The sequence below is a fragment of the Poecilia formosa genome, unplaced genomic scaffold (genome assembly GCF_000485575.1).
Source record: "Poecilia formosa unplaced genomic scaffold, Poecilia_formosa-5.1.2 Scaffold438, whole genome shotgun sequence".
NCBI classification, from domain to species: Eukaryota; Metazoa; Chordata; class Actinopteri; order Cyprinodontiformes; family Poeciliidae; genus Poecilia; species Poecilia formosa.
In genome coordinates this window covers 254,971-278,998 of record NW_006800377.1, presented here as the reverse complement: position 1 = coordinate 278,998, position 24,028 = coordinate 254,971, and the positions used below count along the sequence as shown (strand labels likewise).

The 24,028-nt window shown below is 42.9% G+C and overlaps 3 protein-coding genes across 19 annotated transcripts in view; all 3 read left to right on the top strand.

Annotated features, from left to right (window-relative positions):
• Positions 1-24,028, top strand: part of LOC103155609 (NACHT, LRR and PYD domains-containing protein 12-like) — a 204,212-nt gene that overhangs the window by 105,355 nt on the left and 74,829 nt on the right. The gene's annotated exons all lie outside the window — the stretch shown is intronic.
• On the top strand, positions 963-21,118 carry nhsl1a (NHS-like 1a). 6 transcript variants are annotated; one of them, XM_016663689.1, is made up of 10 exons: positions 3,624-4,919; positions 10,757-10,867; positions 11,307-11,437; positions 11,814-11,888; positions 12,048-12,255; positions 13,091-13,578; positions 13,664-17,642; positions 18,236-18,323; positions 18,417-18,464; positions 18,847-18,937. In XM_016663689.1, exons 1-9 carry the CDS (start codon positions 4,277-4,279, stop codon positions 18,439-18,441), a joined length of 5,748 nt encoding a protein of 1,915 aa, XP_016519175.1. In that variant the 5' UTR covers positions 3,624-4,276; the 3' UTR covers positions 18,442-18,464; positions 18,847-18,937. The 6 variants fall into 6 exon arrangements, with proteins under 6 accessions (XP_016519173.1, XP_016519175.1, XP_007577423.2 ...); XM_016663687.1 differs by lacking the exons at positions 3,624-4,919; positions 18,417-18,464 and adding an exon at positions 963-1,063 and having other exon boundaries at positions 18,847-21,118; XM_007577361.2 differs by lacking the exon at positions 18,417-18,464 and having other exon boundaries at positions 3,635-4,919; positions 18,847-21,118.
• Positions 22,345-24,028, top strand: part of alkal2b (ALK and LTK ligand 2b) — a 14,559-nt gene continuing 12,875 nt past the window's right edge. For 4 of the 6 annotated variants that reach the window (XM_007577359.2, XM_007577358.2, XM_016663717.1 and 1 more), the window contains exon 1: positions 22,351-23,072. The gene's annotated coding sequence lies outside the window, so the exon portion shown is untranslated. Of the gene's footprint in view, positions 23,073-24,028 lie in introns of all 6 variants that reach the window. The other 2 variants (XM_016663715.1, XM_016663716.1) reach the window with 2 other exon arrangements.

The window sequence follows — 24,028 nt, the reverse complement described above, 5'->3', positions numbered from 1 at the left end:
GTCTCTGTTTGACTGCGTTGGACCAGTGAAACCAGTATAAAGGATTAATTTTCACTGGTTTGAAGACAAATGTCTGTTTTCAACCCACCGAGGGTTACCTGATGCGCTGCTGTATTTACTTCCTGCGCAGCCAATCAGAACAGAACTCAAACATCGCGTCTTCTTCTTCTATAGAGTTTATTGGCATCTTACAAGTCTTGGTGTATTACCGCCATCAACTGGACTGAGGTGTAACTACAAGTTTAATCCATTTTATCCTCTCGGTTTACTTTGTGTCATTTAAATCCTTTATAAGTGCTTTTATTATATATCTACATGTCTGGGTTCTACTTCTACATTACTACTTGAGTTTATTGCCTAATATTATTAGCTCATTACATCTTCATGTAACATTAGTCTGAGATTTTTACGTAAAACTAATTCAAATCAATAAACCAAAATATTATTTAATTTTATTCTAAAGTAAAACATTTTGAATAAAATCATTCTAATTATAATTTGAATACTTTTAACTACTTTATTGAACTTAGAGAAATGCAATAAGAGTGACCGACTTATAGCTGATAATAGATCAAATATCTTTCTATTTATTTCAGTCAAACTCAAATGAATTTAAAAAAAATGTCAAAAACATGAAACCATGTTTAATTGGAAACGACAAACATTAAAATAATAAAACCTGTTATGTGATGAACAGGAAGCAGTTTGTCTATAGGAGGATTTTAGTTTTATTTGTGTTTTTTAGTCAGATGAAAAGTTTGCAGCTGGAAACAGATTGTAAAGAATCCAACTTTGTTTGGAGTTTAGATATGATCATAAAACGAATTCATCCATTTTATTAAAGTCACAGTTTGTTTCTATTTTTGTCAACTTTGTTTGTGTCGTTTCTGTCCTTGTTTTGCACAAACTGACAGCGAGCTGTTACTAAATGGAGGCTTTTATTGTGGAGGGATGGAGGAGGAGAGAGAGTCAGAAGGAGGACTTGTGTTTTCATTCCGTCTTTGCTTGGATTCACACACACACACACACACACGGAGTGAGGTGAACATGCTCTGCTTTAAAGGTGAGACTTCAGTGTTTCATTCTCTTTCTGACAGCGCAGCACTGCGGCTAATGGAGGCAACAAAGTGCTGCTGCAGTGCTTTAAACTGCCGTTACCATGGTTACAGCCATGATGCTCCTCTGAGTCGCGTTGGTTCTGGTGGCGGTCGGTCGGTCTGTCTGTGGGTTCTTCTCTCTGCTGCGTGTCAGCCGCTGTGTGTCTGTTTGTGTGTTTAATGAGCGGCGGCCTGTCGAGGCAGGCCGAAACATCCCATTCAGCTTCTCACACACACGCACACACACACACTCAGAGCGGCTGCAGCTGCACCAGGCAGAATAAACCTGGTTCTGCTCTAACTTTAGTCCGTTGCAGTTTTTTTTTGCCTGGACTTTTGTTTGTCTTTCAGATCTTACTTTCTTCTCCAGAATCTGTTTTTGTGTTTTTTTCTCTTTTTTTATTCTCCTCTCCAGCGAATAACGGCATTAAATCCTCTTGACAAGCATAACTTTTCTTCTTTGGTCCTATGTCTGACGTTTTTCTGCTTTTTAAAAACACAAAATCTTACTAAGTATTTTGGTCCAGTTTCTATTTCAGCCTCTTCTAGGAGCTAAATATTTCTTTAATAATAATATAAGGGTTCTAGTTTCACAGGTAAATTATTTTACTTATAGGAAAATGTCTTATAAGTGAATATTTTGCAGCTTTCTGTCTAATTAGTTATTTTGTATTTTTTCGTTCTCTAATGGATTTTCAGCAGCTGATCGTTTAGTTCATCTTTAAGTGAAACATTTTTGCATCTGCATTAAATGAGAGTTATAAATGAACTTTGCTGCACAAATGGATCCAATTCATATCCAGTAATATGGAAAAGTAAACAATAGAGATGGAGAAATTGGTAAATGACATCACTAGCTTTAACTGACAATGACAACAGAGAATAAATCCAGTTAGATTCAATAATATTTCCATTTAAACTGGATTCAGCTAAACTGGGTCAGGAAAACTTTCTATGGAGGAATAATCGGGTCAAAAACTGGAGGAAAGTCTCGTCTATCTCGGCGTTTACAGTTTCTCAAAGCTAAAACTAAAATCCATGTTTCTGCCTGGAACTTCCTGGAAGTTTTTGATGAAGAGGTCGAAGAAAAGCAAAGTTTCTAGTTAGTTAAAATTTGTCTCTTTTAGCTTCTGCAACAAAAAAATTGCGGCACCAAATCTGCATCCCGTGTCCGATCCAGTTACAGGAATCAGTCTTTAATCAATCAGTTGAATTTATTTGTACAGTGGAGTTCAGCAACATGGAAGTTCAAAGTGCTTTATATCATAAAAACATAAAAATAAGAAGTCATAGAAACAGCATACAGTCACGTTAAAGTCCATCTTTAGTTCTGAAGTGTTTTAAAAAGTCGACAGCTTCCTGTTGACTGCAGAACGTTTTACTGTAATTTCCTGTTTTTATCAGCTTATCTTTGAAATCATGACTGAGTGGAAATGCACTCAGCTGTAATAAACCAGATAAAAACAGAGTCTGACTTCCAGAAACTGGATTATTCTGTCAGTATGAGGACAGACAGAACCAGCTGATGGACGGAGTCAGTCAGACGATCCAATCAGCCGATAATCAAACCGATGTGACAGGAACTCTCCTGTTTCTCTGTTTGGTTTCTGTTCTGCTGCGTTCGGCTCTGGGATGATTTAATGTTCGCCTGGAGGAGCGTCTTTCACCTCTCTGCTGCTCCACTTGTTTCCTCTTCAGTGTCATTAAAAAAATCACCTGACAGATCCTCACTTTTCACTTTCAGAGCTGCTGCAGGTTTAATCCTGATGGATTCTCACGCAACGGCAAGCTCAGCTTTTTGTCTCTGTGCTGTTTTTACACGTCTGAGGACGTTTTTCTAGAGGTTTCTGATCATTTTTGTTGCTTTTTGAGCTGCAGAGTTGAAGTTTTTCTGCATTTGTGTTGGTAAACGAAGCCTTTTTGGCTAAATAAGTAAATAAAAACCAGATTTTTATTGGTAAACATTCAGCAAAACATATTTAATTTTGCTCCTCGTTCCTGTGTTTGTCCATCATAGATGTAACATGATGAGTTTCCAGTAGCAGTCAGTGTTGCAGGACACCTCAGACTGATTGTCTCATGCTAACATGCTAACATGCTAACGGCACATTTGTTCCACATTAGTGTTCTGATGACATCATCAGCTGCTAATCCACATCCTTTGCTTTTGCTGTCTGGTTGTTTATAGGAAGATACTGGAGTAGGGGATGTGATCCATAGAGAAGGGTGTGAATACTTTTCCATGTCTTTATTTATATGTATTGTTTCTGCTTCAGTTGAATTATTTTGTTGCTACTGTGAAAACTGAACTCTTACTTTAGTTGTTTTTAGTTCAGTGACTGTTTGACTAAACGGCTGATGGATGTTTTCAGCGTCTCTAAACTCCAGGGTCTATTTTCAGTGGAGGATTAATCCATGTTTGAACTTGTCCTCCTGTCAGACTTCGCTTTGATGCTCTTCTTTTCTACAGAGGAAAGCAGCAGCATGTCAGCGGCTCTGAGCTGCAGCTCACCTGGCAGATGCCACCTCCTGGTTTCTGGAGGGTCAGAAATGAGTCGGGAACATGTGGAGGTAGAAACCTGTTGACTCTGGCCATCTGCAGACCTGGATAATCCCTGTTAGCAGATTAAAGCAGGCAGAGCGCAGGCAGAGCGCAGGCTGGTTTCTGGAGGAGACGAAGGTTTGGGATGTTTGTTTTGTTCTGTGAAGGAATGAGAAGAAGCTGCAGAGTTTCACTCTAAATCTGGACGTTTTTTTGGTTGTTTTTGATCAGGAAAGGTGGTCAGACATGTGGAAATCCTTTTAATCTGAAAAACCTGAATTCATTTTCAGTGTCGTGGGAAAAACTTTGATGAACTTACTGGATTTACTCTGAAGAATCTCCTTTGACTCATTTTTCAGCTTCAACTGCAGAATTAAAAAGTTGCTACATGCAGGACGACCGATTACTTTCCTCTGCAAGATTAAACAAGTTAAAGGCTTTTGTTTTTAAGTGCTACAGCTTTAGAATTGATTATGTTTTTGAACTTAACTAGGAGAAAAAGTGTTTTACCCGGTTTTGGAAACATTATTTCATGAACGCTTTGTGTTGTCAAGCTAACAGTGGATCTATTTTGGTACTGATATCATGAGACATTTCATGAATCAGGCTTCGTTCTCCATCTAGCCAATCAGACAGGATGATTTCGTACGTCGACTGTCTGGGCGGCGAGGGGGCGGGGCCTGGAGCGTCGTCACAATGCTGGAACGGCGGACCCGACGAAGAGCGCGATGAGCTTCTTCCGCGCAAGATGGCCGCCCTGCAGCCGAAGACGGAGGGCAGCCTGAGGCGGCGCCTGCTCAGCGCCAAGATCTACCAGCAGCAGAGCGCCATGATGGGGCTGAACGCCAGGCCGGCGCCACCTTCAGGTGACAGGAAGCCCCTCCCACCTCACCTTCAGGGAAACCCCTGGCTCCTCCCACCGCGGCAGCATGTTCACCCGTCCCTCCCACTGGAGGCTCATGGGAAACTCTTCTTCTCCCCTGAGTCATGTGGGAAGAGTCAGACCTCGCCCCTGCAGGTGCCACGCCCCTCCTGCCCCATCCTCAGCCATCGGCGCCGGACCAGTTCCTGCCCCCCGTCCCCAGAACCCCGCCCCGGCTATGCCCTTCCTGCCCCCAACCTGTTGGACGTCGCAAACCCTCCAAAGGAACCACAGGTGCCACCGCAGTACCGCTACCAGCCCACCAAGAGGCACAAGACCAGATGTCTTTGGTTCCGACGTCGCCAGGGGAAAGGCTCAAAGCAGGAAGCCTTGTCGACCACACCGCTTCTCCAGAAAGGTACGGCTCCCAGCCTGGACAATGTTCTCATTTTACACCAGTTAGAGGTTCTTCTGGAACCAGTATACTGCCGTCAGACATTCAGTACTTTGGTTTCAGTTCATTGGATGTGACTTCTTCTGCTAGCACTGGTTATCAGGAACGAGTGTCAATGGTCTGAATCGTTCTGTCCTTTGTCCGGTGTGGAGTTTTCCCAGTTTGGCCCCAACCAGCAAACCTTTTGGTCTGGGTTTGGTTCTGGATTGATGGAAGGCTACGATGTTTGAGTCTTGGTTTGGGTCTCATTGTGGCATCGTCTCATGACAGTACCTCACTTACCTACTTCAGTGGGAAACTCTGAATTTTGAAAGCTTGAAATTTTATTTTAAAGTTTGCTACATTATCATGATTACAGCAACGGTCTTGAAAATGGTCTCACATTGGTTTGGTCTCGTCTTAATCTCTGATTGGTTGCTGCCTTCCTCAAAGTCTTGGTCTTTGGCCCACTGTTTTTACACCTTATCGTTCGATAGATTCAGTTCGATTTGGGACCAAAATGGTAACATTTGTCCCATTTCCAGCTGCTGTGGTTGTTCTGAGTCAAACCAACCAAACCCTTTAAAACCTGTTCCCCTCCTCACCTGTGGGGGCGCTGCACCAAGAACCACTGAAGGAAATGACATGAAAACCTCCGAGCACAACTTCCTTCTCCACAAAATGGAAACAAAAATTGAGTTATCAGATTTTAGTGGTTGCATAATTTCTCTCTTGTCTTCTTTTCACCACAAGTCATTTCTCATGCTAGCGCGTTAGCTTTGGTTGTATTTACCCAGAATGCCCTGCGCTGTAGCATGCTTCCTGCTTTTGGAACGGTCTGCGGTCCACTTGGTGTTCACATATCGAACCGCACCAGAGTTCACTTCAGCAGAACCCAGAGGGAGGTTTGTAGACAGACCAGAGTTCACGTTTTGGGTTTGATTTCCTGTTCTCAACTAGAACAAGACTAATGAGAATTCAGCAATAAAACTATCATTAAACAAAGAGTCTAACTAAATAAGTAGAAGAAACACTCGCTGCAGTTCTTACAGTTAAAGAAATGAAGTTTCCATTTCTTCTCATTTCCATTTTCTGTTATTCAAACTGTTTCAAAGCCATTAATATTTGATGCTGTTTCTCCTCAGCAGAGCCGATGGAGGTTCTTTAAATGAGGATTATCTGGGTTTTCCTCTGTTTGGCCCCAACAGGCCTTTTACTTTCCTGTGTCTCAGCAGGAATCGCTGCTGCATTATTGATCACATGATCAGTGTTGACACTAAACTGATCAAGTCTGCTGAAAGTTTGCTCCTGAAATGTGTTGGGGAATGTGAGTCTTTGTTTCCCAGTTTCTACTGGTTCTCATAGCTGCAGAACCTGTAGCCTGCAGCTATGAGAACCTCTCTCTCTCTCTCTCTCTCTCTCTCTCTCTCTCTCAGATCAATAATGCATCACAGATCTTGTTCTTCTCATAACTCGTAGCACAACCGGCTCCCTGTGTTTCTCCTAATGACCTCCTCTGTGTGTGTAATCTGCTCTGTGTGTATTTGTGTTCATGGATTAGCAGCAGCTCCATATGCTAAGCTACAGGCTAATTCCTGTTCCAGCAGATGAGCGGCCCGTATGGCTGCAGCAGCTGCTACCTGGCAGCTTCACCTCCGTCAGCCATGTTGACGCTGGAAAAAGTCATTTCTCCCTAAAATAACTGGTTCACTGCTGAGACAAATGATCTTTGCAGAATTGATTCAATTCAACCATATTGGAGGATTTCAGAGCTTCAGCTGCTTGTTAAACTGTTGTTTTGTCCATGTGTTAGTAGTCATTCTGAGACTGGACACTTTTAATTTGTAATCAGGTTAATGATTTTGTTGCACAGTACAACACAAAGTATTTATGTTTTTATAACCAACTTTTAATAAAAGGTAAAACCAGGAGACTTTTCTTCCAAAGCAGCTGTTTAGAAACAAAGTGACCCAAATCCTGTTCTTATTACTGAAAATAAATTTATTCAATTGAGCCCCAAGAAAAAGAAAACTAGACACTTTTCTCTTAATGCAGAAAACAGGCAAAATCTGCTAGATTGGATTAGGGCCATTTTAGGAGAAAACAAAGTAGTACATTTTTGCCTAAAAACACTGAAATTTTGAGAACAATTTCAGAAATTTTCTAGAAAAAAAATTATTTTTATTTATTAATAGAAATTTTCTACAAAAAACCTGATTAATCTCTAAATTTACTCTTTTTTCTATCTGATGCGCTGTCATAAAAATCTCTTAAGTTTTAGATCTGCAATAAATATCAGGTTTCACTTGTTGCTTGAATATTGGCTGATTTATTTTTGTTTGGCCGACTACTTTTAAATCTACAATTTTAATTTTGACCCACATGATAAAACATTTGGACCCCCCTGCTGTAGATAATCTTACGATTTATTCCTGGTGATCTGATCCGGTAGGAAGAACGTCGGAACCGCTCCGATCTAAAATCTGATTTATCCAACATGTTTATTGACCATTTTAATATTTTGTATGTGAACTAAACATAATTCTGTTATTTTTAACATCTTCAAGAAACTTAGGAACGTAAATAATTGATTTTTCTGTGTTTCCTGATTCCCGCCCATCTTTCCTGGCTTTCTTAATGGTGACGGTTCTGATTGAGCCTCTTGGTTCTAAATATAACAGTGAGATAATTTGCCCTACTTGGTGTCTAATTATTGAAACTAATTACAACAGCGAGGAGATGGAGATGAACAGACAGGGAGGCCGTCAGCCTTGAACACTGTAATTAGCTGCTCCACATTGTCGACACATTTACCAACTGGAACTGTCCCAGTTTGGCTGTGGTGATGGAGGTGAACCCAATTAACCACTAAAACTAATTATGGAGGACGGAGCTGAAGGACGGTTCAGCTGCTGGTGTTTCAGAACCTTAAAGTCCAGTTTGGTATCTGCTTCACCATCAGCTGATGATTCTCACAGAACAGTAAAGAAAAACCATTTAGAGTTAAATATCTCTTCTCTTCATAGGCCTGACTTCCACTGGAAAATGTTACACCAAGACCAAGAGGTTTCATTAAAGATGCATGAAAATCATCTGCAAACTACAAAGTCTGTGGACAAACTGGTCATGCTTCAGCTTTTACCACCTTGAAGCATGGAGTAAGGTCAATGCTGCAAATAAAACATGACAAAGGAACTACAGACACAATATAGCATCAAAAAGACGGCAGGAAAAACACTATAAAGGACAGAAGGACGAGGAAAAACAAAGATTGAACTGCAGGGAAATAAAAAAACCGATACAAAGGAGGCATCAACCATCTGAACTAAACTGGAAAATGTTCCATTAAATATACATTAGAATCTACATACTCCCAATAAACACGTTGAGGTTGAAAAAGGCTTTAAAGCAACACAAACCCTACAAACATCCAGCTGCTTTAAGAGCTTCAAAGTGACAGAATAAAACATGAAGGATTCATAAAATGAGACATAATGAGGCCTTTTATCACTCAGCCGATGCAGAACTCGGCTCATTATTTCCTGGATTTTTCCTCTAAACCCTGCGGATGGATTGTCCTCCCAGCGACACCAGAACACAGAGAATAAAAGATAAAACGTTTCACATCAGACCCACAAACAGCCCCTTCCCCTTCATCTTCAAAGCAACACGTTCCTGCAGCGTCTGCAGGTAACCTTCATCACCTGGTGGCTCCTGAAGGGCGCGCACGTGCGCTGGCGTCCTGCCAGCGTGGCAGGTGTGTGTGTGCGTGTGTGCGTGTGGAAGTGAGAGAGGGAGAAAGAGGCTGGGGGCGAACGAGAGAGAAAGAGAGAGAGGAGTGGGAGGAGAGCGGCGTCGCAGCGAGCGGAGCTGCATTACTGCTGCTGCTGCAGCCGCAGGAGTGTGTGTGAGTGTGTATGTGTGTGAGGCTGTGTGGCGTCGTCATGGTTCTGATCGGAGTCGCCATCAAATCCGTCCTCAGATTCCTCACCAGGACCACAGGTAGGAGACGCAGCGCTGAGGATCAGAAACTGGGTCAGTCAGGATCAATAGATATCAGTTATGGATCTTTGAAGATGACCTCATATCATCCTGCTCTGTGATTGGCTGTCGGGTTTTTGCATTGAACCAAACATAGTTGAGGTCGACAGTTTGATCTGTGTTCAGATTTCTTTTCTTATGACCTGTGAGTGACTGACAGTAGGTGATTGATTGATTATTGATCGGTAAACCGGTTTATTGGTTCGTTCTGCTCAGTGACTCCAACCAGAACTTCACTGTTTTATGTTCGTTTGCTTGGAAACATTTCATCTGTAGAGGATCTGCTGTGTTGGGGGAACCGGACCCTCAGGAGATGTTCTGGACGGTTCCAGAGGGTTTTACTGGTCACCAGTAGAAATAAGAGGCGATTGATCCATGATGACCCAATATTTGAACCTTTTAATCAGTAGTAACTATATAATTGACACTTTTAAGTTCTCGTGAAACATTCAGTGTTTTGAGGATGTAAACGTCAGTAAAGCCAAACTGAAACCTCAGGTTACCATGAAAACCATTTTAGCGCTACCACAGAAGCTAATAGCTACAGTCTTCAGCCAATCAGCGCCAAGGAAAATGATTTTGAAATGTTTTTCAGCTGACAAACGTTTCTAACATAGCAGATCTACGTTAGAAACAATTAAAATTAAAAATACTTTATTAATCTTAAAGTGAAATTAAACAGAGAAACTCCAACAATCTGCCACCTTGAGCAGAGCTTTACAAAACACTGATGAAGACGTAAATCGTCACATTTTGAGCAGTAATTGATCTATTACAAATACATTTCCTAATCCCGTTGAGGCGCCATGAAGGAGGCTGGAAGTCAGAGTCTGGAGTTTTGACTGATTTTCTCAAGTTGTTTTAGTTTCCAATGTTTTTCATGCTAAGCTACATGACAGTGGAACGTTTTCTCCATTTTTACTATTGATTAGACGCGTCTTCTCCATAATGTGATACTTGATTTTATCTTTATAATCTTACTTACTTATGAAGTTTATAAATGTTAATCTTCTTTACTTATAAAAAGCTTTTGCTGAAATCCCATGAATTCACTGAGAGCTGCCCGTCCTGACGACTGACGGCTTTTTCTCCATCGTCGTCTTTGTTCCTCATCAAAACGTTTACGATAAAATTAAAAGTTTAGTTTTCATCCTTGTCTTCACAGTGAAATCAAATAAAGTGATTTTAGGCTATAAACTGTCAAGCTGTACAGTAGTTAACGTTATTGTTTTGGCGTCCATCATGGCGGAGTGGACCTCTTTCTGAAGAGCGTGACATCACGTGTCAAAGGTCAATGCTTGGTTTGACAGACGAGGACTAACTGTGTCGTCTCAGAGACGTTTTCTGGACTGAATGCAGAAGACGATAAACCTCGTTTTACACGAATTTGATTATTCAGTATTTGTCTGATCTCCTGATTGAATTTATTCATGTTGCAAATAAAATAGAAATGTTTTAGGAGTTCACAAGCCTGTGACCATTTAAATGGTCGTCTGTTTTTATGTGCCAGCGTTCTGGCTCCCATTTATAGAAAGCTGAGAGTTAAATGGGACATCTGTCCACACACCTGTCCACTGAATTCCCCTGGAAGTCAGATGGCCTTTCCTTCAAATTAAAAGCCCCTGAAGCAGGGAGCCGGGGTCACCTTGACGCTGCTGAGAGCTGCAACTTCCATCATCAACTGTCTCGGTGTGAGAGGAAATCTTCTGAAACGAGATTAAACACAGAAAACCTCACAGTGATTATTCTGTCTCCGTCCGTCTTTGTCTTTGTCTCTGCAGCCGGGGACAGGGACAGCAAATGGTCCGTTCACTACAGTACCCAGAAGCCTCCGCAGGGTCTGCGCTTTATTCCTGGGAAACGGCGGTCGGGCAGCGCTGATGACCTGCGAGGTGAGATGAATACTGCTGGAGTCTGACCAGACGGAGAGGAGAGACGAGAACAAGGACAAAGACAGAAAGAGACAAAACTACAGAGTGCACACTGACCACTTTAAATGATTAGTCTTTCTGCTCTGAATTAAAATAAAATGTTTTTCTGCTTTACAACGCAGAGAAATAAATTGATGGGTTGTAGTTTTCTCTTCCCTGGAAGCTTTGAATCAGATTTTATGATCTTTAAATGAAAAGGTATTGATCTGCAGACATGTGAGTGAAGAAATGAGTGTTGCAGTTGGACTGCAGTGGCGCACTCTGCTGCAGCACTGCTCTGCTGCAGCACTGCTCTGCTGCAGACTGCATCGCAGCAGCTGCAGCACTGCTCCTCTTCACAGCCAGCACTAGCAGGTCTACCTGCTGATTGGCTCTTCCTTTTCTTTCTGTCTGTCCACAGCTTACAACGGGCTGACTCAGCATGACTGCTTCAAGCCCCGCCCACCAAGTCCCACCTTTGCTCCACTGTGCGGTCTGGACCAATCAGAGGGCGGCGCTCACAGAGGCTGGCGGAGCAGAGGCAGAGCAATGGTGAGATGGTGTCAGTGACTCATGAATATTAATGAGGCTGAAGCGACCGCAGGGAAACGGCGGCCTAATGAGTCATGAAGCGATGACTACACACTGCAGATTATAATCCTGCAGGGATTATTTTATATGAAGCCTCATAAACAGAAACACATCCATTAATTATTCATCAAGAGACTTTGCTGCTTTGACATTATTTCATTTTAAAGGATTGAAAAGCTTAATTAACCCTTCATTTACTCTGCAGCTGTGAAGATGTTTGACTTCTGCTGCCACCTGCTGGTCAAACTCAGGCATTGCCACTGTTCTTGCTGCATCCAGATGACTAATCGTTTTGTTTTTTTGTCCTCTTTCTCCCACTCATCTCTCCTCCTCTCAGAGGTCCAGAGTCTTGGACTTTTTCTCTCAGTCTTGTTTTTCAGTTTGTTTCAAGTTTTCATTTTGGAGGAGAAAGGTAAACAGGGACCAAACTTCCTAAAGTTAGTTTAGTCAGTCGTACCTTTAGCTCCCTGCTAGTCGACATTTAAACCCTGAAGCATAAAAACTGGCATTAAACTGTTTCTAGTTGAGCTGAGCTGTAAATTAAACCTTGTTTTTTTTTTTTTATTGTCAGTCTTCAGCGTCTTCAGATGAAGATGAGAAGTTCTTCCTCCCCAACCCGCGACCCATGACCCCACTGGTCCTGAATCCCATCAGTCTCTCTTCCTGCTGGGATGATGGATCTGACACGGAGCCTCTTCAGCGCCTTCCAACGCCGGAGGAGAAGATGAGGCAGCAGGCGGAGGCCGTTGCAGCTGATATAGTTCCTATCAACGTAACGGGTACAAAGACCAGAACCTCTGGGTTTGACTCAATCTGTGATGTTACAGCCTTTAAAGATGGTTTGACATTTGTTTGTGATTCAAGTTGGTCCTTAAACCTGATGTGACCTTCTTTTAGATTTATTATATTCATTTTAATTTACAAAAATATTTATATTTTAACTGCTAGCAATGCTGTTGGTGAATTAGCAACTGGTCCAGAAAAAAATCTTGCTTTTGTTATGATCACATGGCACATCAGCTTAACTTCTGAACATTAAGTAGGAAAAACTACATTTTTTTTGGCTAATATCACAATTTTCTCAAAACTACAACCTTTTTACATTTAAATTGTTTCTTAATTTCTCAATTTAACCAAAGATTTAACTTTTTTTTCTTTTTACCACATAAAGACCTCTTATTCAGCTTAGAGACATTTAGACACACAGGACAAACAACCATGTAGCAGCCAGGTAGCAAGGCAACAGTCCTAACAATTGTGCAACACCTTAATGTGACCAAGTAGTTTTATTTCTTAAGCCGAATCATTTATTTCTTAGACCAAAGCAAATATGAAGTTGGAATGAGAACTTTAAAAGAATGTTTCAAACATTCATACCAAAAAATTTGGGATTTTCAACCAAACTAAAGATTTTTATTCCTAAACCAAACCAGTTATTCTTGAGTCCTAAAAACAACAAGTAGTCCATCATCTTAAAGGGAAAGAAGCAGTTTGATTTATAATAGTAATAGTTTGATTTATTTAGTGTAACAATGTATTCTGAGTTGTTTGTAATCTGTTGCCTAAACTCCAAAGATGGAGTAATTTGTAATTTGTTGTTTATTTGCCTTTAAGGTGAGAGTTTTGACCGACAGGCCAGTTTTCGGAGAACAATCTCTAATGGAGACTCGTTAAACCGAAGACCTCATAAACTGAGCCGCCGTAAAACCGTTTCTGCAATATCGGACGATGTCATCCCCAAGCCCTCGGTTCCAGTGAATCTACCTGGCCAGTACTCAACAGTGGGTCGACTTCCTTCCTCATCCTCCTCCTCACATCAGCAAAACAGCATGGAGGAGGCCATGGAGGAGAGTGAAAGAGACAAAAAGGAGGGACCGTCTACCTCCAGGAGAATCAGAGCCCCAAAGGGTGAGGGCATGTCCAGCCTCATGGCCTCCCTGACCGCCTCACCAAATGTTGGCAAGCAGCCCAACTCCTGTCACTCGTCTTCCTCTGAGATCGACTGCCTCCCCCGTATTCCCACCAACTCCTCTCTGAGTTCGGAGGTCAGCTTTAACAGCACCACCTACAGGACACTCAGTGCTTCCTCATCTTACAGCCAGGTCAGTCCAAGAAAAATAGTGTCACGTTGAATTAACCACAGCCAAGTTAAAGGTTGTGTCTCTTTTCTTGTCGTTTTCTCTGCAGTCGCAGGATCAGCAAGGTTTCCCAAGTGATTTCCAGCCATTGTTGCCCTACGATCCTAATGTCAGAGTCATACCCCAATCTCCTTCTTCCTCATCATCTTGTTTTCCTTCTTCTCCTGTCAACTCCTGCATCTCTGACACCCCCAGCCAATTGCAATCAGAGTGGTCTTATCCCAGTGATAGGCCTTTAAATGACGGCTCTTCTCACTACCTCTCCTCTTCAAGCATCGCTGATTCTGTGTCTCAGTTTAGTTACCAGGCTCTGGCCGATCATACCATGACCCAGCAAAATGCCCAGAACTTCTCTGATGGTGACTCCTGCAGTGGGGAAAGCTGGAACTACAGGCCTCTTTCTCCTACCTCCAGCATCCACAGCGGTATCACCCAGGACACAAGATGTGTCTCTGAAGAAGGCTGGAACTGTGAACCCCTTCTTTCTTCTGGTCGCTCCACCCCTCTCTGCATTGACAACACCTCCCTTTGTTCAGAGAAGATGTCTTCATCTCCCTTGCTGAACCGGGAGAAAAGGAAGTCCAGCACTTCAGCATTCTACTCTCGCTCTATGACACGCAGCATCTCCCTACGCAAGTCCAAGCGCCCACCTCCCCCGCCACTGCGCTCCGACTCCTTGAGGCGCCGGCCAGGTCGCAGCAAGGCCTCGCGTTCAACAACAAGCCCACGTCCTGACCGGAGTCCTCGTGTGGATCGTAGCACCTTGCACACACCTAAATCATCTCCTCAGACCTTCCCTGACCCCTGGGTGCCCAGGAGCAATGCAAAAAGACGTCAGAGTGGTCTGAACTGTGGGACAGTCACAACCTTCGAGCCTTTAAATCCAAACTCCCAGAAGGCAACTTCCACTGACTCCGACCCTTCCAGTGCCAACCCAATGAGCCCCAAATACTGCCTAGCGCTTAACCCTGGATATCCAAGTTCAGAGGATAAAGATCTGAAACTCTCTCTCAACCATCCACCTGACTCCTCTGTTGCTGGGCTTCAGCGCCTTGCCTCTCCATCCAGTGGTTACTCCAGCCAGTCTAACACCCCCAGTCCTGGAACTCCAGTCTCTTCACCCCACAATCCTTCCTCCCCTCTTACAGCAAGCCCAGAAGCATTTTCCCTTCCTCCAGCCTCCCCTTTCTTTAGCTCATGCTCTTCAACCTCACCATTTTCCCCCACAGCCTCTTCCCTCCCCAGGACCAGGTCTCGAGGAAAAGGGAAGCCAAAGCCTCCAGTGCCACAGAGGAAGTCATCACTTCTCTCTTCCTCATTTTCCTCCACCTCCTCTCTCTCCTCCTACACCTCATCTGACTCCTTAGCCAGGCAATCACTTCTCCCTCCTCCTCCTCCACTTCCACAGTCCTCTCCCCCTGCTTCCAAGTTCTGCTTTCAAACTCCTGATCTTCTTCCTCCTCCACCTCCTCTTCCTCCCCCTCCACTCCCACAGTCCACTTTTCCAGTCCCTGAGTTTTGCCTTCGTGCTCCTTGTCTTCCACATCCTCCTCCTCCACCACCACCTCCTCTTCCACAGTCTTCTCCTACAATCCCTGGGTTCTGCCTCCCTGTCTCTCCAGTTATCACTTCTATCCCTCCACCTCCTATACAGTCTCCTTCTTCTTCTCCTCCTTCACCACTTACAACTCCTTCAAAACCTGAATTTTGCCTCCATGTTCCTCTGTCTTTTACCAAGCCTCTTCCACTTCCCAATGATCTCCCACCTTTATCTCTACCCCCTCCTCCTCCTCTACCTATCCCCACCCGGCCTCCTCCTCCTCCCTACTCTTATGCTGTGAGGCAGACCTCACATCATTCTCTGGGCTCGTCTGTACCATCCCACTTTGATCCTTCGCCACCCTGCCAACCTTCTCAACCATCTTTTGAATTATCTGACATAGCCGACTCCCCTCCTCCGCAACCTTCTCCTCCATCACCTGCTCTCGCTGAAGCTTCCTCCTTTTCCTTTCTCCCATCAAGTCCAAGCACATCTCCAAGGCCCCTCTCTCATCTGATCACCCCTCAAGCTTTGCAGTGTGTCAAACTCCGCTCGGTCAAAAACCAGGCAGTACAGCAAACCGAACATGACCCAACTGACAGCCAACTTCACACTGAAGTTAGTGTGTTACTAACTAACGGTAACCAGACGGAAGAGACTCAACCAGACTTTGATGCATTAAATGAGTCCTTTCTTGATTGTCTTGCCAATGCTGATGGAGACGTGTCTCCACCTGGAGCAAAACAGGCTACCTATAATACAGCTAGCAGTGACACAAGTCCATTATTAGCCAACAGCAATGGCCGAGTCAGTACTAAAGTAAAACAGACAGAACTGTATTGCAAAGACCCAATGAAAAGTGAGAGTGGGATTTCCACTGCAGAGTCAGGTGATACGAAGCTTCAAAGACAACAAGGCAGCTCAGTTAGCGAGAAAGACCATGACTTTAAGCTTAGCAAAGAAATCACACAAAATGTCCAGGTCAATGGGCAACAGAATAAAGATTCAGACATGTGTCCCCCTATGGCGAGTGTGAATGTCTCCAGTCTTGACAGTCCATGGGTAAAAATGTGTCCTGATGATGATGACACATGTTGCATGAATAATAATATCCACAATCCTCCATTAGAGCAACCTTCCTCAGAAACAGACTTCGCAAAGGATATAAAGAGATTGAGAGAAAAGAAGACCAACGTAACAGAAAAGATAAACGAATATGAAAGAAATGAAAAGAATAAATCAGAAATACAGAATAAGACTGATGTGAAAAACAATAATAGGGATGTTCAGTCAAGCAGTCCAAGGAAGCTGTACTCTCCAGAGAAACCTGCCCCCCCTAAGAAGCCTGATCTTGGCATTCTGGGTCCCTTGACATCCCCAAAGCCTAGAAGAGTACCAGGAGGGCCGAGTAGCCCTGGGCATAACACAGAGTCCTGCCCTAGACCTAACACTTTAGATTCCTTTAACAAGCAGTCCCATATATCTAGCAACATGCCATCACCAAAGCACTTGACAAACACCTCTGACAATTCAGAAATACCAGGATGCTCGGTGAACTCAAGAAACTCACCTGCCAGTTCTCCTCAAAGGCAGAAGCCACAGATTTTGCACAAGAAGCCAGATCCTTCGTTGACCTTTCCCAAAACAGCAAAACCAGCTTTTGCATCCAAACACACTGGAGAGAAACTCAAAGGGACTTCAGCAAACAGTCATACTTTAGAAACTCAGACCACAATGGAAACCAGAAGCACCTTAGAAACTAGAGCTGGTAATATTTACAACAAATCCTGCAGCTCATCACAAATGATCGATGGCTATGAGACCCATCACTCTTCAGGGTCCCCATCAGTGGGGATGGGTCCCTCAGGAGTCCGTGAAACCACTTCTACCTGGACAGAAGCAATTCAATCTGGGGTGGCTGAGCCTCGTTTTGGTAGGATCATTGGGACAAGGCAGCAGGATGAGGAGATGACCAACCACAGGAGGTTTATGAAGTCCTCACTTGCTGAAGATGAAGATGAGGAAGAGGAAGGTAGAGTGGAAGACAAGGAGAGGAAGAAAACAGTCATGATGATGATGTCATCCCACAAAAAAGGTAAATCCAGGAGAGTGAGGAAGAGGCGGCCAGGCCGACAGTTGTTGATGATGTCACCAAAATTGGAGCCCTCTCCCTCATCGTCATCATCGTCCTCCTCTTCATCATCATCTTCATCATCATCAGAAGATGACCCAGATGTGATAAAAGAAAGGGTCAACAGGCGAAGGAAATTCAAAGTTTGCAACCAAGAGACGAGTGACTCTGAAAGCTCGTACACTCTGATTGGTCAGAGCAGGTTTTCCCTCAGCAGTTTGCTGTCAACTGAGAGCCTGCACGGGGAGCTATCACTGCCAGACCTCCTGATCAAAGAACCAGATGAAGAGGAGGAAGAACCAGGAAAGGAAGAGCCCCAAGGTGATGAGGTCAAGGAGGCTAGCAGGTCTTCAGATGGTGAGTTGCACACATTTTGGTTACAGTAAAGACGAGACAATGCTGGATTCTTCAGGTTATTCTCATCAGAGCCTTGAGAAGTTGAACTTTTTACATAGAAGTAATGAATTTATAGAATTGTGACCAACTTCCAAGGATTAGAACCTACTATTGGATGTGTGCGCTTTGCTAGTTGTGCACTGTACAACTAGCATTGAGCCAAGCATAATCTAAAACAGCAGCAGTAGAGTCATACAGTAAGAATACCAGTGACCCTAAAATCAGTCTACATTATTGGGTTCCAGTGCATCGTCCAGTGACAGGTTTAGCTAACAGCTTTAGTCTTCAGGTTTTCTGTGTCCATGAACCAAATGGCAGAGAGCCAGTGGTTACGGCCCATAGTCATGAAACAACTTGTCCCATGATCCACTCAACCTGGAAACTATTCAGCTGCCCTCACTGTTTAGATAAACTGTCATTTGTTGTGTCTGAATGTTCTAGTTTTGATGGTTCTCCTCAAGTGATACACGGTTGGAAAACTCAGTGATAAACTGGTTATTCTTATCAAGTCTATTTTAGACTTAATAAAAGAGAATTGATCATTTGTTTTTCAGGCGATGTGTTCGTCAACGTTTCGGCGGATCAGATGTTGGTCTCCGGTCGTCCTCGAACTACAGAAGATCTGTTCACCATCATCCACAGGTACACTTCAGTTGATACTGAGTTCTGGTATTCTAACAACTGACAATACACATCCTCATATCTGCTTGATCCCTTCCTCTGCCTCTGGAGCAGTGCAGTATGGGAAGGCACCGCATGAACATGTCGGTAATCAGGTTGCAGGTAAACCTTCGAATTGGGCAGTAAATATGTAGATGGTGCAGTTCCAAGTCCTGATTCCTGTAACGAAGCACCGAAAAGTGAAATCAACCCTTGTTACCTAAATATGTGCATAGTCTCCTATCTTGTTTCCTATCTTGTTTCCTATCTTGTTTCCTTGCTCCTTTCATTCCCACTGACCCTTACCCTTCAGTTAGGCTTCAACAGCTTTCCTCCCACAGATTTGTCCCTTTAAATCTGGTTGGCTGAAGCAGGTTAACCTCATTAAGAGGCAATTGATGTGATTTGGTCCAGTAGTTGTGAAAAGTATTTGGCCAAATCAAACATCTTCTCAAACTGACCGGACACAAGGATCTAACTGGTGCTTCTTGTCTAATTTTCTCAGATCGAAGCGAAAGATGCTTGGAAGAAGAGACTTTGGAGAACTCCCTCTGTCCTCCTCTTCATCTTCATCCTCTTCCCCTCCAGAGACTCCCACTGAACCCCGCCTGACCCGGGCAGCAGGGTTCAGGAACCCCAGGTCAACCAGGAGTGAGAGTTTTAAGGCTCTGCTGCTGAGGAAGGGCAGTCGAGTCGAGGCGTCTTCCAGGATCTCGGCAGTGGAGCGCCTTTGTGTCGGTCAGTTTCCACCTCCTGCTGACCCTCAGAAGATGCCTCCTCCTCCCCTGACCTCTGACCCGTTGGATGATGGGAGGTCCAGCAGCTTTCTGACTGTGAACGCCCCTCCGTTATCTCCCTGCGCGCTCTCCATGATGTTTGGCTGGAGGCGCCGGGATCTGATGCTGCTCACCTCTTCCTCACCCGTCCTTGTCTTCTCCTCCTCCCACATGCGACCTCGCTCCCTCACTCCCCCCTGCTCCAGCAGCCGTCGGTTCGCTGGACGCTGCCGCCTCTTCGCCGCCCCCATGACCGCCATCTTGGAAGGGGAAAATGAGGAGGAAGATGGGGAGATTTTAGTTGGAAGAGAATCCAGTCTGAGCATGGTCGAGGCTTCTTAACTGACACGCTTACAGATAAAAGCAGCTCTGAAATGTGTGGATCAACCTGGACTGATTAGACTGAAGCCTCCCACATAAGCCTGGTTCCAGCCCTTATGGGTCCCCTCATGACCGTGGACTGAATTCCTCCAGAACCCAAACTCATTAGTTGTGTTTCTGTCAACATTTTTTTTAAGTATTGCATTAGAAACAGTTGACGTAATATTCTAAATAACTTCCTCAATAACACTCACTTGTTGAGTTAATGCTCTAAAGTGGAGAAGGAAAGATCAGATGTAGTGAACACTCCCATCCACTGGTGGGTCTGTGCCTTACCAGAGGCACCAAACCAGAAATATTTTAAAGTCTGTGCTAGCTAGCAACCTCTACTTTCTGATTATTACAGCCATGCGTACATCAACATCTGACTAAATTAAGCCTCAGCCTGGTTGATGGAAACACATCAAACTTGCATCGTGTTTTTTGTGACATTTTAAAAGTTCACTCAGAATAACAAAATAACTTGGTTATATTTGAAAGCTTATCAGTAAAGCAGTTGCTAACTGATCGTTAGCTTGCAGGGGTGCAAGTGCAAAAGCTTTGAAGTATGACTATTTACCATTTTTCCTGAATAAACTCAAAGCAATACTCAACATACTGTATTTTACAATTGTAACTTTGACTCTTAACAGTTCTGGGAATTTGATGGAAATGTTGAGAAACCCAGTTTCTTTTCGGAGCATCTTCTCAGTCGGACTCTCCACTATGAACTCTGTTTAACGTTGGACTTTATCTGCCTGATTTACTTTTTAATATCGTTTACAGTTTCCACTGATTTTAGTTTTACTGCTGGATGTTTATCTTATCTTGTGATGATGTCACACTTTTAAATCCAGTTTCATCTCCACATGTACAGTTTATACATGAGATTAGAGGTTCACTAGCGTTTCTCCTGAACTTTTCTTGTTTACAGTATAAAAGTACAAAGCTGCACAAAGTCAACATTAATCTTTAAATACCCATATTTACTAAGCTGGAGTCAATTAAAATTCTATTATCTTTGATTTTGAGGACAGCTGGCTGTAAAGTTTTTATTTCTCTACACTTGGAGACATAAATCATATTTACTATGAATGTTTTAGTCTTTTTTTATACATCGTCATGTTTATAACAGTTTCACTGAAATATATGGAAACAATTCCACTTTAACTTTGTTTGGATTAGAAAAAAAAAATTATTTTTAAGTGAGATGCTGTAATTCGTGTTTCTGGTTTGATTTGGGTTTTTACAGGTTGAGATATTTCTAAACCTGCTTTCTTCTATTAAGACGACTGAAATGAATGCGATAATATTTGTTTCCTGTAAATAACCCTGTTTGGCTCTACTTTCTTATCTTGTTTTCATGTTTTTACCTGATTTCTTATTTGTAGCATCTCAGTAAGTAAGAGACGAAGTGAAAAAAAGATGTTTAATGGCTAAGAGGATGTGCTGCTGTTCAGTTTGGGGACCCGTTTGTTTCCTCTGTGAATGTTAAAGCAGGTTGGATGTAATAAATGTAAAAACAGTTTAGAAAGGAAGGAAGCACTGTGAAGTAAAACAAAGAGATGGAAACTGAATGTGTTTAGAAAGAAGAGTTTATATGTAAGAAGATGTTACTGAAGCAATAAAGAAAAAACTCTGGATTCGTCTCATCATTCCTGAAACATCTGACCTGTAAACTCTTTTTTCAATCATTATGTTTTTCTTTTGCATATATTTTCTTTGTTATCCCGTCAACTTCCATCCTGTCTACACTTATTCCAACTTTCTGTGTTTTGGGTTTTATTGTATCTCTAGTGTCTGACTGCTAATTCTGCATCCTGAAGGAAGGCTGTGATTGGTGCAGACCGGTGATGGCAGTAAATGGTTGATTCATAGAGATAGAGCGTCTAGAACCGCCATCGGACGACGTAAATGGCAGCTGAACCAAACGATGCTCAGTTCTGATCTTTGTTTCTGTTTTTGAAGGTGAGTGTCGTTTCATTTCTCTGCTTCTGTTAAATCAAACAGAACTGGTGCAGGTATAGATTTTAAAGATTTTAATAAATGTTCCCATAGGTCATAAAAGGTCAAAAATGTTCATTTGTGCTGCTTTTGTTTTGGGAGTAAGATATTAATGACGACCTCTGGAAATATTTATTAATATCTTTAAAAATTGATGTCAAACAAACGTTTGACATCAATTTTGTTCAATTTAAAGAAGATTCACCCATTTTTATCTTATTGATCTTTTCTATATTTTTCAGCCGTAATCCATTTTTTGTATTTTTCCTCTTTTGAGTCTTTAACTGATGCAGTTCTTTATTTGGCCACGAGGTGCTGACCTTGAGCCACTGCTGGCCTGCAGAGAGAAAAGTGGCGCTTACCTTCAGATTTATTTATGGTTTAACTCTTAGTTCTGAGTTGAGTTTGATCCCAAAAGCGAATCTGGCCTTTAGAGATCCGGCTGAGTGAACCCAACTTTAACCAGAAAGTAAGTTTTAGAAGGATCTGGATGTATAAAACTGACCCCAAACAGCCTGGAGAGGACTGAGAAGTGTTTTGGTTGTTAAGGGTTCTTGAAAAGCTCCAGTGGTTCAGTCGGTGTTATGACAACCTGAAACATCTCAAGTCAATCGGAAGCTTCTTAAAACGGCTCAGTGAAGCTTCAGACTGTTTGAGTTCAGATGTTTTTCTGTTTTTACTTTAGGTTTCTAATTACTCCGTCTCTGGAAGAGGGATACCAGAGTTAGATAGTTCTGCATCATTTTTCAAATACGGGAATGATTTTTGCAACAACAAAAATACAACATGAACAGTTTCCTTCCGTTTTCACCAGACAAGCTTCAAGTTTAAAACGGTTTGGGAGTAGTACTCTGTTTTTATCATGTTTGTATCTGCAGGGAAAAGAATCTAGTCGAGTTAATTACAAGGTATGTAATAAATCACATTTTAATCTGAAACCTTCGACAAAATAAGAAATACTTTCAATTCAAACCCCTTTTTGATGCTACATTTGTCAGAAATTTAGCAAAAAACAAAATTTTTGTCTCAACAACAAAAATATTTATTGTTTTTACTCTGTTCTTCAGAGTGGAACAAAGTTCATCTTTCCAGAGTTTCAGGAAGTCCTGATCATTCAGGGAGCTTCTTTAGGCGCTAACATTAGCATGTGCAACATGTTGAATAGATTCATTGCCAGCTCCTTTTAGCACAATCTGAACACAACAACAGTCTTTTTTGGTGACCAATCAGATCCTTTTGAGGCAGAAATTAACCCCCAGAAGGCCGAGAGAAGCAGCATCATCGTCCATCACTGTTAGCGGATGTAGCTTGTGTGTCAGATTTACAGGTTTACCAGAAACATGCAAATACAAACGTTCCCATTTGAGATTTTTGTATAGAAAAGAAGAAAATGCAATATATTTAACTAGAAGTAAGTCTCAGACTTATTGATGCAGGTTTTCAGGGCTGGGGAACCCAAAAGGAGCTGCAGGGATGCTTTTGGACCTGGTGCCTGAGCAGACTGGTCCAGGACCAGCAGACGATGCTAATGATGATGATGGACAGCCTTCAGATGGTTTCATCCAGCAAGTTTCAGTTCAACGCAGGAGAGGTGAAAACCTTCAAAGGTTTTGGGTTTTAAAAAGTTCTGAAGGTTCAAGTTTAGGGACTTTTGGGTCATTTTGCAGGAATTAAAGAGAATTTTGGAAGTTGTCCCAATTTGACCCTTGACCCTGAGCGTTTTGGATGTGCAGAATAGTGCCGCTGGTTAACTCCTGCAGATATTTCCGCTGATCTCTGTGAAGAACAAGTGGAGTTTGTTCGTCTCTCTGCCAGCAGATTCAGACAAATCTCAGCATTCATGTCATGAAGACTCAGTCGGTCCTGGAGGGAGAATCCAACAGGAAACGTTTTTTGTCTCGTTATGTTTCGCCTGCAGACGTGCAAAGTGCTGACACAGTGGAACGTATTGATCTGATTCTAAATGCTAACATTCAGCTGTGTGGATGTTTGGTTCTGATGTTGGTCTGCAGGGAATAAAAAGATTTACTGGCATCTCTGGAGCCTGAACACATAGTTTACCACGGACTAGCTGACCTTTGACCTGAACCCTAACCCAGTGTGTTTAACGAGTGTCATTATGGAGGCACACAACTTTATGATTGTCTGAATTGTGAGCCAAAAATATCAGTGCTGTGTTTTTCTCCATCGTTGTGCTGATTTGTTCAGCAATGCTCTGGAGTTCAGCTGCTGTTCAGTCAGGGGTGGGCCGACCAGGCCGGTTCTGACCGGGCCGGTCCCGACAGGTCCAGTTCTGGTCCCAGCCCACTGCCTTCTGATCCAGACCATCACGTCTCAAACTCCTGTAGTTGTTCTAATCGCATGTGTGGAGAAGAATCGGGGGAAATCTCTCGTGAGTGCGTCTGTGTGTTTTTCCCGTTGTCACGGTAACATGTTGACAGTGGAGGAGCGTTAGCACGCAGGGCGGCTGGCAGAACGGAACGCTTTCAGTCATCTCAATCATCGCAGCGAGACTTCGCCGCCCGCCGCTGGCGTGCCAGCAGCCTC